This window comes from Notamacropus eugenii, chromosome 1 (genome assembly GCF_028372415.1).
Source record: "Notamacropus eugenii isolate mMacEug1 chromosome 1, mMacEug1.pri_v2, whole genome shotgun sequence".
In the NCBI taxonomy this organism is placed as follows: Eukaryota; Metazoa; Chordata; class Mammalia; order Diprotodontia; family Macropodidae; genus Notamacropus; species Notamacropus eugenii.
Genome location: NC_092872.1, coordinates 452,472,675 through 452,486,340, shown reverse-complemented (window position 1 = coordinate 452,486,340; position 13,666 = coordinate 452,472,675). Strand labels below are relative to the sequence as shown.

At 34.6% G+C, this 13,666-nt stretch overlaps 1 protein-coding gene across 1 annotated transcript in view; it reads left to right on the top strand.

The window, feature by feature from the left end:
* UBA2 (ubiquitin like modifier activating enzyme 2) overlaps positions 1-11,702 on the top strand; it is a 28,045-nt gene extending 16,343 nt beyond the window's left edge. Inside the window, exons 10-17 of the mRNA XM_072632015.1 lie at positions 2,969-3,129; positions 3,934-4,027; positions 4,159-4,271; positions 4,358-4,513; positions 5,312-5,408; positions 6,044-6,149; positions 7,382-7,518; positions 10,822-11,702. Of these exons, the coding sequence (XP_072488116.1) occupies positions 2,969-3,129; positions 3,934-4,027; positions 4,159-4,271; positions 4,358-4,513; positions 5,312-5,408; positions 6,044-6,149; positions 7,382-7,518; positions 10,822-11,003 (1,046 nt within the window). The 3' untranslated portion in view covers positions 11,004-11,702. The remainder of the gene's footprint in view (positions 1-2,968; positions 3,130-3,933; positions 4,028-4,158; positions 4,272-4,357; positions 4,514-5,311; positions 5,409-6,043; positions 6,150-7,381; positions 7,519-10,821) is intronic.
* Positions 11,703-13,666: the final 1,964 nt, after the last annotated feature.

Genomic DNA, 13,666 nt, shown 5'->3' with positions numbered 1-13,666 from the left:
AGGATACTTTGTACTTTTTGATGAGTAAGGGATTCCTTGAAAGTTTTGGATTTAATCTTAACGCGCTGGTCCTGTTGTACAAACTAACAGACCGAGATGTTGAACATCATTCTTCTTCAGAAAGATATTTATCTGGAGTATAGCTGGAGCTTAAATTACTGAACAAATACATTGGACTTTTATTTTTACCTAAAATATTTTTGAATGTATGTCTGGTTGCTTTTTTAGATTTAGTGTTAACAAAAAGATGCACATTATAACTATTACACCAGAGATGAAAGAGTTCCATTATATAGACTAGTAGAAATCTTCAAATACAGTAGCTTAAAGAAACCCAAAAGAAATTCTACTGATTTCATCTACGGAGAACTTTTTAAAATTGAGCTGAGGAATAACTGTTGCAGACGTTCAGGATTTTAGGGATACTAGCTGATAGTGGATTTTTTTCGATTTGTTATATTTACTTTTAACTTTTCAGTTGAATTTTAGCTTTGTACTTTGAATTCTTTTAAATTTGCACATAAATTCTCTGATTTCTTTCTCATCCTGTCCTGTCTTCCCTTTTCCCTCTCTTTCAAAAAGAAAAAGACCTCTTATCCAGGGTGTATCCTCTGCTGATATAATAGAAATAATGTTTGTTTTTATATTGTTGGCTTTCTATTAGGTATCTGCATTGCTCAGTGGGTAGAGCACTACTCCTGAAGTCAGGAAGGACTGAGTTCAAATGTAGCCTCAGACACTTCCTAGCTTTGTGACCCTCTGCAAGTCACTTAATAACCTATTTGCCTCAGTTTCCTCATCTGTAAAATGAAGATAATAACAGCATCTACCTTCCAAGGTTGTTGTGAGATCAAATGAGATAATTCTGAAGTGCCATGTGTAGTATAGTATGTATGTATACACATAGTAGTAAATGTTAGGTATTATTAGCTGTTATACTACCTACATTAAAAAGTGGTAGAATAGAAAATGCAGTTCAACTTTTGTATACTTGGTAGTTTTCCTTTTTGGTTTTTACAGATCTCAGCGCATTGACCTTGTAAAGTATAAAGACTTTTCAGTTTGTCACTTACAGAATTGTTATTAGCTTATTATTATGTTCATTGTTGTACTTGGATTATTTTTAAATGCTTGCCTGGTGTTTTGTGGTCTCAGGATAGAGTGGAAAAATCGTATGTGGTGACTTACTCTGTAGCTCTTTTATGTCTTGCACATATTTTTAATGCCACTGACACTCACTTTTTTTGTATGGTAACCACAACTTCTTACAGGGAAGTAGTTATTCTCTCCCTGTCTTTAATAATGTTTTCTGACATATGTTCATTCTTGAGCTTGTATCTCCTAACTAGTTTTTCATAGTTCTGCTTTGGCTGAGAAAAGTTTGGTTTTTGAGGTTTGTATGTGCTACTATCTTTTAGTCCTTATTTTTTTTTTAACCTAACTTTTAAATGGCTATTTTATTTTCCTGGAGAGTACCTTTCTAGCACTTTTAAAATTTTTACTTCTTTGCTATTTTTTCACTTGCCTTCAGAAGAAGCACAAATCGTCTAAATTTTCACTTTGGCAGCTGAGTGGAGTAGGGAGAAACTTGAGGCAGGGGATACCATTTAAGATGCTGTTGGCAGTGGTCTGAATGAGAAGTTTGGAAGGCCTTTGACAGGGTAGTTAGCCTTGTGTTTTCCCTTATGAGTGGAGAGAAGTGGATAGTTGGCAATTAATTGAATGTGTGAGGTGAAAGAATAGTTGAGGTTGACTCTGAGTTGGTAAATCATAGTGATTGGAAAGATGATGGCACTTTTATACATATTTATACATTTTTCCTTTTATATAGTTTTGGTGTTCTGGATTTTCAGAGGTTATGTTAGCATAGTGCACAACTAGCAGATCCTACTTTGATTAGAGAATAGTCGTAGAATGTGTTTCTCCTATCCAAAGACTAGCCTACCTATTTTTGTAGAGCCTCATTACCAGATTGGTTTGACTGACAAATTATTTCGGCCAGAGAAGCTCTTGAAGACTGTTAGCTTAATTCACGGTGGGATTGGGATCTGCACTGGTAGAGAGAGGGCTACTCTGATAAAATTAGAAATTCATAAAACGTTGAATAGCCAGTGTGAATTATTGTTCTCCTGTTTCTGCTTATGCTTTTAAATGTCATTTTATGTTTATATACTGTAGTTTATTCAACTGTTCGCTAACTGGTAGATATTTATGTCATTTTCAGTTCTTTTGTTATTACAAATAACATTGCTTTTACGTAGTTTTGAACAGATCATTTTACATCTTTAAAATGGTGCTATTAGAACTTCTTCACAGTAAAGGGATCAGAGGGACAAAGTGTATGATTATCTTTGCGTTTCCTTATTTCCCTCAAAAAAAGATTTTTATCAGTTTGTAGTTCTGTTAAATCTCTGAGAGTTGTATTTTAAATCATTTCTTATTTTTTTACTAATTTAATGAGTATGAAGTGATGGATCACAGCTACTTGATTTTGCATTTCTCAGAAGATTTATGAGATTGATAATTTTTTAAATGATTGTTTTAGCAATATGTGTTTCCCCCTTGTAAATTTTCTTTCATCATGTGTATTTGAACCTTTATCCAGTAGTTATTGATTCAGGAGAATTGTCCTTAAATATTTGTAATTTTATAAATTGTAAATATCTAGTTTATATATTATGGATTCTGAAAATATTTTCCCCAAATGAATATTTTTATCTTGGTTGAATTTGTTATGACCAAATTGGTTTTTAATGTAATTGAAATCTGTCTTCTTTATTCCTTACGATGTTTTCACTAAAAACTAATTATATTATGTCCTATCTTAATACTGCTATTCTTATTAGTCAGGTATTACTTCTGTTTAATTTACTTAGTACAAAAGATGGTAAGGGTGCTAATGGTGATATTTGATAAAGAAAAGCCCATTATACCCAAGCCAATAATTATATTTTTCCTCCATTTAAAGAAATAAATGCAGCAGATCAACAAAATGAATCCACATTAGGTTTAAAAGACCAACAAGTTCTGGATGTCAAGAGCTATGCACGTCTTTTTTCAAAGAGTATTGAAACCTTGAGAGTTCACCTTGCTGAAAAAGGTGATGGAGCTGAACTCATATGGGACAAGGTTAGTTGAGAAAATATGGTAACCAGTTACATATTGAGTATATATTTTAATTCTAGAGTTGTTCTTTGGAGAAGTATGATTAGCTTGTTGGGAATTTGTAAGGGAGGCATTTTAAATGACAATAAATCATTCTTGGGATGTTTGGGGAATTTTATAAAAATTTATAATTGTTATAATCAGATTTCTTCTTGATTGCAAATTAATGATGATTAGAAATGACTGGGTAGCTAGATGGTACAGTGAATAGAGTGCTGGACCTTGAGTCAGGAATATTCATCTTCCTGAGTTCAAGTGTGACCTCCCACACTTGATAGTTGTATGACTCTGAGCAAGTCACTTAACCCTGTTTGCTTCAGTTTCCTCTTCTGCAAAATGAACTGGAGAAGGAAATGGCAAATCATTCCAATATCTTTTGCCAAGAAAACCCCAAATTAGGTCACAAGTCAGACACGACTGAAAAAATACGTATATCGACAAAGGAATTTTCTCTAAAGTATCACGGTAGTTATAAAATGGGTATAATGTGTACTATCTGATTGGTAGGTTGTGATGAAAGTGCTTTGGGAATCATCTGTAAGTAAATACAAGTTGTTACTGTAGTTATTTTTTATGACAAGCATTTGTTTTTGTGGACAAATGTTCAGGAATAAAATTTGTGGTGTACACAGATAAAAGTGTCGTCCTGAAAGGAAAATTTGTCCTGGTTAAAATAATTTTAAAAACCCAGAAAATGTCACTTATCATTTTCTGAGTGTTTATGAGGTGGGTAACCTTTTAAAAGATTTTTTTTTTAATCATTGTCAGGATGATCCATCAGCAATGGATTTTGTTACATCTGCAGCAAATCTCAGGATGCATATTTTCAGTATGAATATGAAGAGCAGATTTGATATCAAATGTAAGCTTTGTTTTTCTTCTATCCGTGGGTCAAGTCACTTCCATTTTGAAAACTTTTGTTTTTTTAAGTAGACTTTAAATAAACTTTTGAAAAAGGTTTTTCTTTTTAAAACATTTACTTTATTTTTTCAGCTATGGCTGGAAATATCATTCCTGCAATAGCTACCACTAATGCGGTGATTGCCGGGCTGATAGTCCTGGAAGGTTTGAAAATTTTATCAGGAAAAATAGATCAGTGTAGAACGGTGAGTTGGTAGATAAGATTTTCAAGTTTTGTTTCTGAAGTCATATCTCCTTCGTCTAATTTCTGTGTGGGTATGTTGCCCCAAAGATCTTTTTAAACAAACAGCCAAATCCAAGAAAGAAACTACTTGTGCCTTGTGCATTGGATCCTCCCAACCCTAACTGTTATGTTTGTGCCAGCAAGCCTGAGGTAACAGTGAAATTGAACGTCCACAAAGTCACAGTCCTTACATTACAGGATAAGGTGAGTATGATGAAAATTTCTCTCCCTGACTTCTAAGTTTGTCAAATACAACCTCTTTTTTAACTGGTATATTTAACTTTTTGAAGAAATCCCTCTTTTCCTTCCCTCCTCAAAAAACTCCAGACTCCCCTTTTGCCTTATTATTGCTATAATTATGGTATAAAACCAGAAAGGCACTGCACTATAATTGTCTTATAACCACAAGGGTGAGTTTCTCTTGAATCAAATCCTAAATGTTTAGCTCGTTAAGTCAGAATGGAAGAAAACATCCTTTATCCATTACTAGAAAATACTCAGTGCCTTGCTTGTTTTATTGATGTTGGGGATCAGGTCATGTCATCTGTCTATGTAGAATGGTGTAGTTAAAAAAAAGCACTGTATTTGGAGTCTGAGGTTCTGGGTTCAAACCCTACCTTTGCTATTTCCTTATCTCTGTGTGATCTTGGGCAAGTCACTTAGCTATTCTGGACCTCATCTGCCTCATTTTAAAGGTTGACACATTTTAAGAATTTTTAAGTAGGTGTCTTGAAATTGAATAAGAGTATTGAACATTTTAGAATGGGGCTGATTTAGATTTAGAGAAATGATAGTTTTAATGATAGGAACTACATTTAATAAATGCTTTATATTCATAAAATTAAGTTGTTTTATGTAATTTAAGTTTAAAACATTTGGTGTGATTCAGAATAAAAATACATTAGAAGAAAGGAGGAAAATAAAATAATACTGGAAAATAATTCTAGGGGATTTTATTGATTTTTAAAGTATGTTAGTGGCATCAATCTTTTTTCTTTTTAGATAGTGAAAGAAAAATTTGCTATGGTAGCACCAGATGTACAGATTGAAGATGGCAAAGGAACCATCCTCATATCTTCAGAAGAGGGAGAAACAGAAGGTATTCACTGTTACATTAGCTTTCTTTATTTATTTGGAGGCATTGTTAGTATTCTTTTTTTCACAAGTGTTTGAAGACTTACTTTAATACAGTGTTGTATTAAGCATTGAAACGTTTCTTTGGAATTAACAGAAATCCTTTTGGTTTAGTGTCAAAAGTCTCAGCAGCATTGACTTACCAAGAAGTATAGTTTGGATGATGGGTTATATGTGATGAGGAGCTATGCTTAATCTGGCTATCCTAATAGGAGATAAAACTAATGAAGTCCAAGTTGCAGATGTAAACCCTGCCTGGACCACAATTTGTTTTCATAAATAAATACTGTATTACTAATCCTAGGGTAATGATTAAAATGGGGATTGTGACATAATGGCTCAGTGCTGTTCATCCCTTCAGCCTGTGTTCTGTAGACACTAAGTCAAGAGAATTAATTCTATTTGAACTGTAAGGTTGTCTTAATTTTTTGCGGAGGTCCTATAAAAAGGGTGGTCGCTGTTCAGATGGTGTCAAGTTGGTGTCAAAGGATTTAAGCATAGAATGAATTTTATCATCTTTAGTAGAATATGTTTATTTAAGCTCTATTTTATTGTAGAAGGATCACTTATTTTATCATTTGAATTCTATCAATTTTCTAGCTAATAATCATAAGAAGTTGTCAGAATTTGGAATTAGAAATGGCAGCAGGCTTCAAGCAGATGATTTCCTACAGGATTATACATTACTGATCAATGTCCTCCATAGGTAGGAATTTTTTTTGCTCTAAAATGAAAAATATTTAAATGTATAGAATTGAAATAAAGTGAAAAGGTTATTTTCTTTCCTTAAATCTCATTGTTCTCATAAAACCCTAGTACTCTTGTGTCTAAGGTAGCTCCTGATTTCCTGACACAAACATAGAAATTTTGGGATCCAGAAATATAAATAAATGTCTTTTATAACTATTTTAAGTAAATAAAGAAAAACAGTCTAACTAAAGTACATTATTATTATTCAGAAAAGCTTCTTTTTTCTTGGAGTACTCTGGCTAGAGAGTGATAGCCAAAATTTCTATTTATACTGATCTTTGCCTTAGCAAAAACAAACTAGCAAACGAAAAAACCCAAGTAATAATAACATGCTTATATAGTACTATTTTTACTTAGAAATTTATTTAAAGTATTGTAAAAATATGAATTATACAAGTTTTGGTTATTGGGATCAACTAGGGTTTCATTGCTTTTGAATATAAATTTACTAGAAATAAGAAACATGGGTGTTTGCCTGTTGAGCAAGAGGCAAAACAAAAAATGACTCCCCTTGTTTGTTCATCTTGAATTACCCTTGGTTGTAATTATTAATAATGGACAACAATACGGCAGTTTAGTACACTGAAAAGAGCACTAGAGTATGTGGGAGGGGAGAAGTTGGGCTAATGATCCTGTAAGAGGCTAGTAGCTTGTCGTAATCCAGTTTGATAAAGGGATGGCTAGGCCAAGTAGCTCAGGATACAACTGAGAAGTAGAGGTTTTGTAAGAAGGAGTGGAAGAAATTTCACTGTTTCTGATTAGTTTCTTGTTTTTGATATCACAGTTACCTGGGATAAGTAAAAAGTATTTAACTGGAGGACATGACTTTATGATGCCTACAAATCATAAACTACTTATTAAACAGGGTTGCTTTAAGGAAAAATAAATCTCAAGGCTATAGAAATGTGGGCTATTATTTATAACCAGTATGTGCAACCTCCTGTTTGCAAAGATCCGGTAATCTTGTGTGCCTTCTGAATAGTCAAAGAATCTTTAACTTAGTCTCAGTATAGTTTGATTTATGTTTTATTACATTTAAATTTACAAAATAAATAATATGGGTATAATAATAGAACATTTGATTAGCTTTGATTACCCCAATCTGCCCTATTTCTTAACCATACTATAGAGTTTATTTTAAAAAAGGTAATTTGTTACCATTATTTTTAAAATATAACTTTTTTACAGTGATGATCTAGAAAAAGATGTGGAATTTGAAGTTGTTGGAGATGCCCCTGAGAAAGTGGGGCCAAAACAGACAGAACAGGCAGCTAAAAACATCAGTAATGGCAGTGATGATGGGGCACAGCCATCCACCTCAACAGGTAAATAACTTCACAGAATCTCAGAGTTGGAAGGGGACCTCCAGCCCTCTAGAACAGTACATACTTGAACAAGGAACCCCTCTAAAATGTACTGATTAAATGGTCATTCAGCCTTTGCTTGAAGAACTTCAGTGAAGGGGAAACCTGGATGATTTTTGTTGCTAGGAAGTCTTTTCTTATTATTAGCTTGCCTCTTTGCAGTTTGTTTATATTATTCCTAGTTTTGCTCTCCAGGGGCCAAGCTGTAATTTTCTAAGTGTGTTTATAGGCTACAAGTCTAATTCTTCTTCCACATAATAGACTTCCAAATTTTTGAACAGAGCTGTCTTGTTTTCCCGAAATCTTGTCTTCTCTTGGTTAAACATTCCCATTTCCTCTCTCTAATCCTCATATGTCATGGGCTCAAGGTTTTTTACTACCCTTTTTCCTTCTCCAGCTTATCAGTGTCCTTCTTAAAATGTGGTGCCTAGAACTGAACAAAATTCTCTAGGATAAGTTGTTCTGATCAGAGCAGAATGTAGTGGTGAGACTATTACCTCCTGATTCTTGGATACTGTTTTCTCTAAAATATAACCTAAGATAGCATTTGATTTTTTTGGCTATTTTATCATATGGTTGAAGCATATCTCACATTTTTTTTTTCCACACTAAAACCCTTAAATTTTTTTCAAACTGCTGTTCAGTCATATTCCCCATTTTGTACTTGTGATGTTTTCTTTTAAAACCAAGTGTAAAACTTTATATTTATCCCTTTTATATTTCATCTGACCTGTTAATAGTTTTTTAGATTCTGAATGTCGTTGTGTCTAACAGTCCCTTCTACTCTTTGGTAATCTACAAGTTGGATAATGTCATTATCATCTATATCCAAGTCATTGATGGAAAGGTTAACTAGTACAGGTCTAAGTACATATTCCTGGAACCTTCCTTTGGAGATCTTCCCAGTCAACAATGAACCATTAGTGATCACTCTTTATGCCTGACCAGCCACATCTAAATTCACCTGACCAGAACTATTGTCTAGCCTTTATTTCTTCCTCTTTAATACAAAAATAGTATTATAGACTTTGTCAAATATTTTGCAAAAACATAGGTAGATTATATCTTAAGACATTTCTGTGACGTACTAGCCTTAACATGACAAAGGGACACGAAATTATTTCTTAATGAAACCATGTTAGTACTTTGTGATCACTGCTTCCTGTTTTAGATGTTCACTAACCATTCTTTCAGTATAATATATTCCACAATTTTGCCAGGAATCCATATCCAGTTTCCTGGCCTCTAGTTTACAGATACCATTCTCTTCTCTTTTTTGAAATTTGGGACATTTTCTCTATTCCAGTTTTGTAGTACTTCTCCCAATTGCCATAAATTTTCAGTGATCACTGACGGTGTTTCAGCAGTCATGGTCATATCTTCCAGGCCATTAGGTATAAAGGATGTTGTGTCTGTAGGCCTGGCAATGTAAACTCATCGAAGGTGCTCTCCCCTGATTATGAAATTTAATTCTCAAGAGGGAAATGGTTATCAAGTTTAAAATCTTTCATGGAAACTTGCTATGACTACTTGGTTATCTTGGTGTCACTTCTGAAATAAATGATATTTAAGTTCCAGAAGGTGTGGAATTTTTTTGTTTTTAAGATGGGGCTTTGTATATGGGAGTTATCAAGAACTTGAATCTTAGGAAAGATACATGTAAAAACATTTAACAGCAACTTATTCATTAGTGAGTAGTGATAGTTTACAACTGGACATACTATGGGTGGGTTTGCTGGAACATAAAAGGAGTTATTCTCAATACCCATATTTGGAATACAGAGTTAAATTCATTGGGCAAAAATTATTCATAGATGCAAAATTAGAACATTTTAAGTGGCAGTAGGGCTGGGGAATCTTCGACAAATCTTTCATGCCAATTCAGGCTTTGCATTCACGTCAGCAAATGTTTATTGACCATTTTGTCAAAGACTGTGTTTTCTGAATTGTAGAGGGTACATAGAACAATATGACAACCTCTGCATTAATGGGGTTTACCGTGTAGCAAGACAGATAAGACAAATAGCTGTAATGTAAAGCAGAATATAAAGAGTGGTAAAAGAAATGTAGAAAGTGTTAGTGCTGAGGAAAAAGAGATCATTTCTGGCTGGGAGAAGGGTATAGATAAGGTAAAGCTGAGTGTAAGCTGTGTTTTGATGAACGGATAGGAGTTAGGATTGGTGGAGCTAGGTGGGAAATGTTATTTCAGACAGAGGGAGCAATGTGAGCAAACATACAGATTGGGGGAATCGTGGGAATGTGTTGGGCAAAAGAAAATAGTCTGGCATGGCTAAAGCTTTAGAATGCAGAAAGGGGAACAGTTCAAGATTAGTTTAGGCCCAAACTTTAGAGGGGCCTTGAATGTCAGCTTGGAGGAGTTTAGACTTCATTTGATATGTAGTGGAGAAGTAATGAAGGGAGCAAGGGGAAATGTTATCATTAGAATTAAGCTTTAGGAAGAGAATTTTTCCTGGTAGTTGTGGAGGGGGGAGGAGAAAGTTCATTTCAGCAACATTTATTAGGTGTCCAGCGTGTACAGGTCATTGTAGTATGGCATCTGATCTCTGGGGATGACATTGGGAATACAATGAAGGGAGTAGAAGAGGACTCAAGAAGTAATTGGATAAGAGGAAATAATCAAAGATGGCTGATGTTTCTAGTTTTATGACTGAGAATCATGGCGATGCCATTGACAAGAATTAATAAGTTTGGGGTTGGGCAAAGGTTATCAATTCAGCTTTCTTTATTTAACTAAGGATTTCTCTATATCATGGGCTTTCCTAAGGTTATGATCACAATCTCTTGACTTTTCTAGAGTTCTTAGAGTATAAATATGCTTCTGGGATTTAGTGAAACTTGTATTTCATGTACACTTAGTCATTTTCAAACTGCTTTTAATCAACCATTAAAGTGAGCTACTTTTCCTTTGTTTTGTAGTTTTTATTCTGAATCTTTTACTGCTCTATAGAATGGGTACTCTTGCTCTTATGTACTCTGGGAATTTTAAAGATGGATTATGAGATTCAAATCTGAATTGTTTATGTTAAATTAAATTGAATTTGCATTATGCATTTCCTTGTTAACCAATGAATGCACGGTTCTTGTGACCTTGACCCATTTTTTCACTGAAAATGGAATAGGATACATTGCTCTTTGAGAACAGTGCAGTGGTTTTTTGAGAATAATAATATGAAATGTGAAAATCACATGGGAGCATAGTTTATCATAGACTAGTATTTAAAAGTGACTTTTTTTTTTAATAAGCTCAAGATCAAGATGATGTGCTGATCGTTGATTCAGATGAAGAAGGCCCTTCAAGTAATGCTGATGTCACTGAAGAAGACTCAGCCCGGAAGAGAAAGTTAGATGATAAAGAACATGTCAACGCAAAGAGGCCACGTACAGAACAGTCTGAAGAGCTAGATGACATTATAGCATTAGACTGAATAAAAATAAACTTCATCATTTTCTTACTGTCTTATGTTATCTGGGCATTTGTGTTAAATGGCCAGAACTAGACTATTTATGTCCTTTGTTCCAAAGGAAAATCACATCAATGACTTGAAAATGAGTCTTTTTCCCCTTGATGAAACATTCATTTGGATAGAACCATTAGAAATATTCCAGTATGCTTTGTTGAACGTAGTAGGAATTTAGTTTTTAAATACTTGAAGAGAAGTATTTGCTTAAACAGTCAGTAGATAAAAGACAATACACAGTGCATGTTACAGCTTTTTATGTAAATACCTTTAGGTATAATTCAGTAGATAGAAAAATACTGTGGTTTAGTAAAATTAATACTCTGGTTATAAATATTACACCTTTATTTTTGGCTAGGAAAAATATTTTAGCTCAGATTTAATTTTTTTTCACATCTTCAACTAAACTGAGATGGATTCAAAGATGCTTCAAGTGCTGTGTGTTGAAACTTGTTTTAAAATATCCACTGGCACTATGTACATTACTGTAAAACAATGTTAATTTACTCAGATTTTCAGCTTGTACTGCCTGGTATGTCAGCATCAGAAAATTTTTGTGTATTGTTACAGTTTCAGGTTATTTATATTTGATGTTTTGTAAAACTCAAATACTCCTATGCTGTACCTTTAAAGGACCAAATAAATGATATCTGAATACTTGCTATACATGCCTGTACAGTCCAAGTTAATGCTGACATTGTTGTGGGTTTTGCATAGTATCAGTATCTTTTGCATACATATTTTTAATTTGAAAAACCTAAACTGTATTTAAAGTTTGGAAACCCCAGCTTTATGGGAGGATAATTTGAAAAATTGGCTGGTGAATGGTTTTCTTGAACTGTTAGCTAAAACAATTGATGTATATTCTAGAAAGACATGCTCAAGAGTAGTCTGAGACTTTTGCCTTTTCTGAAGATATTTTGTCTGTGTGTATTCCTTATAATGAGGAAGTTTGTCTTATACCTAAGACTTTAGGGGCTATGCATCTAAAGGGCATGTTTTCATTTCAAATGTTCGTAAAAATCTAAAGGACGTGGCAGTTAATTGGGTAAGGAGGATGAGAGTAAGGAGTTGCGGATCACATCCAGGTTACAAGCCTGAATGATGGAGAGGATAGTGGCATCTCAAAAATAGAATTTAGGCAGGGGAGAAGATTTGGGAGAAATGATAATGAATTCAGTTTTGGATATGCTGAGATTAAGTTTATTATGGGATGTTTTGAGATGTCTCATAGGCAGTTGAGAATACAAGAGTTGTTTTAGTCCTTCATTTTTCGAAGAGGACCATGACATCAGAGAAATGATGACATGACTTGCACTTGACTTTGTTTTGTGAGAGAGGGCTGTGCAAGGTCACCAGCCTTTCTCTTCCTGAACCATCTGGATCCAGTCACCAAATGTTCATCTGGATGACTGAAGATGGCCCAAGATGGAATGGGAGACCTTGACCTTTTTAGGCTAAGGCCTTTTCAGGTACTCACTTTACAGTGAGGTAACGCCCATTCAGTGAATAGGCCTTTTTAAGAAGTAGTCAGGGAATGGCTCCTTTAATGAGAAAAAGGAAAAATAATCAAGCTGGGAGGGAAATAGAAATAGTTATTATTGATAATCTCTCTTAAACCAGGAGGGTCCAGAAAACAGCCATTAAAGTAGAGCTTGGGCAGAGACCTATTGTGCAATCTATGGGCAGTTAGGGCTGGACAAATGAATTTGGGTTTCATCAGCATTAAGATAAATGAATCCCTGCTACAGGAGATGAGATGAATTAGAGAAAAAGGGTACAAACCTTGGGGGAGGAGGACTGGTGGTTAGTGGGTGTGGCCTGGGTGAAGATACTGCAAAGGAAACGGAGGAGTGATCAGAAAGGAGACCCAGAAGAGCAGTGTCATGAAAACATACGAAGAGTGACTGACAGTGTCAAAGGTTGCAGAGTTGCACAAGGATCAGAATTGAGAAAACATCATTAGATTTGGCAATAAAGAGATCATTGATAACTTTGGAGAGAGCAGTTTCATTGGAATCATGAAGTTGGAAGCCAGACTGCAGAGCAAGCAAAGGAAGCAGAGTCTCATAGATGGCCTTCTCAAGGAATTCAGCCACAAACGGATATGAGATGATAGCTGTCAGGGATGGATGGACCAAGTAAGGGGAGTTTTGAGGGTGGGGGAGATAATGGGGGAGGTAATAGGGAAGCAACTAGTTGATGGGGGAGATTGAAGACAAGTTAGAGTGGAGAAAATAGAGGGAGTAAGTCTGCTGGAGATGATGAGATAAAATGGAATCACTTGCACATACAGAAGGGTTTGCCTTGGTGAAGAGAAGTGCCACCTCTGTATTTGAATCAGGGTGAAACAGGAGATACATAAGGTGTTTTAAAACCCTTAAAATGCTAAATAAATGTTAGCTATTATTTGGACTCATCCAACCCCTACATTTTACCATAAGGAACTCAGACACAGAAATTATGTGGTCATTTCTTAGCAGGTGGTAAACCCAATGATTGAATTTCTTCTGAATCCAGCATTCTTTCCATGATAGGACTGTAGCCATTGGAAGTGTTTGAACAGGGGACTACCATGATCAGATCTGTGTGTTAGGAATATCTTTTTGGCAGCTGTATAAAGACATTTA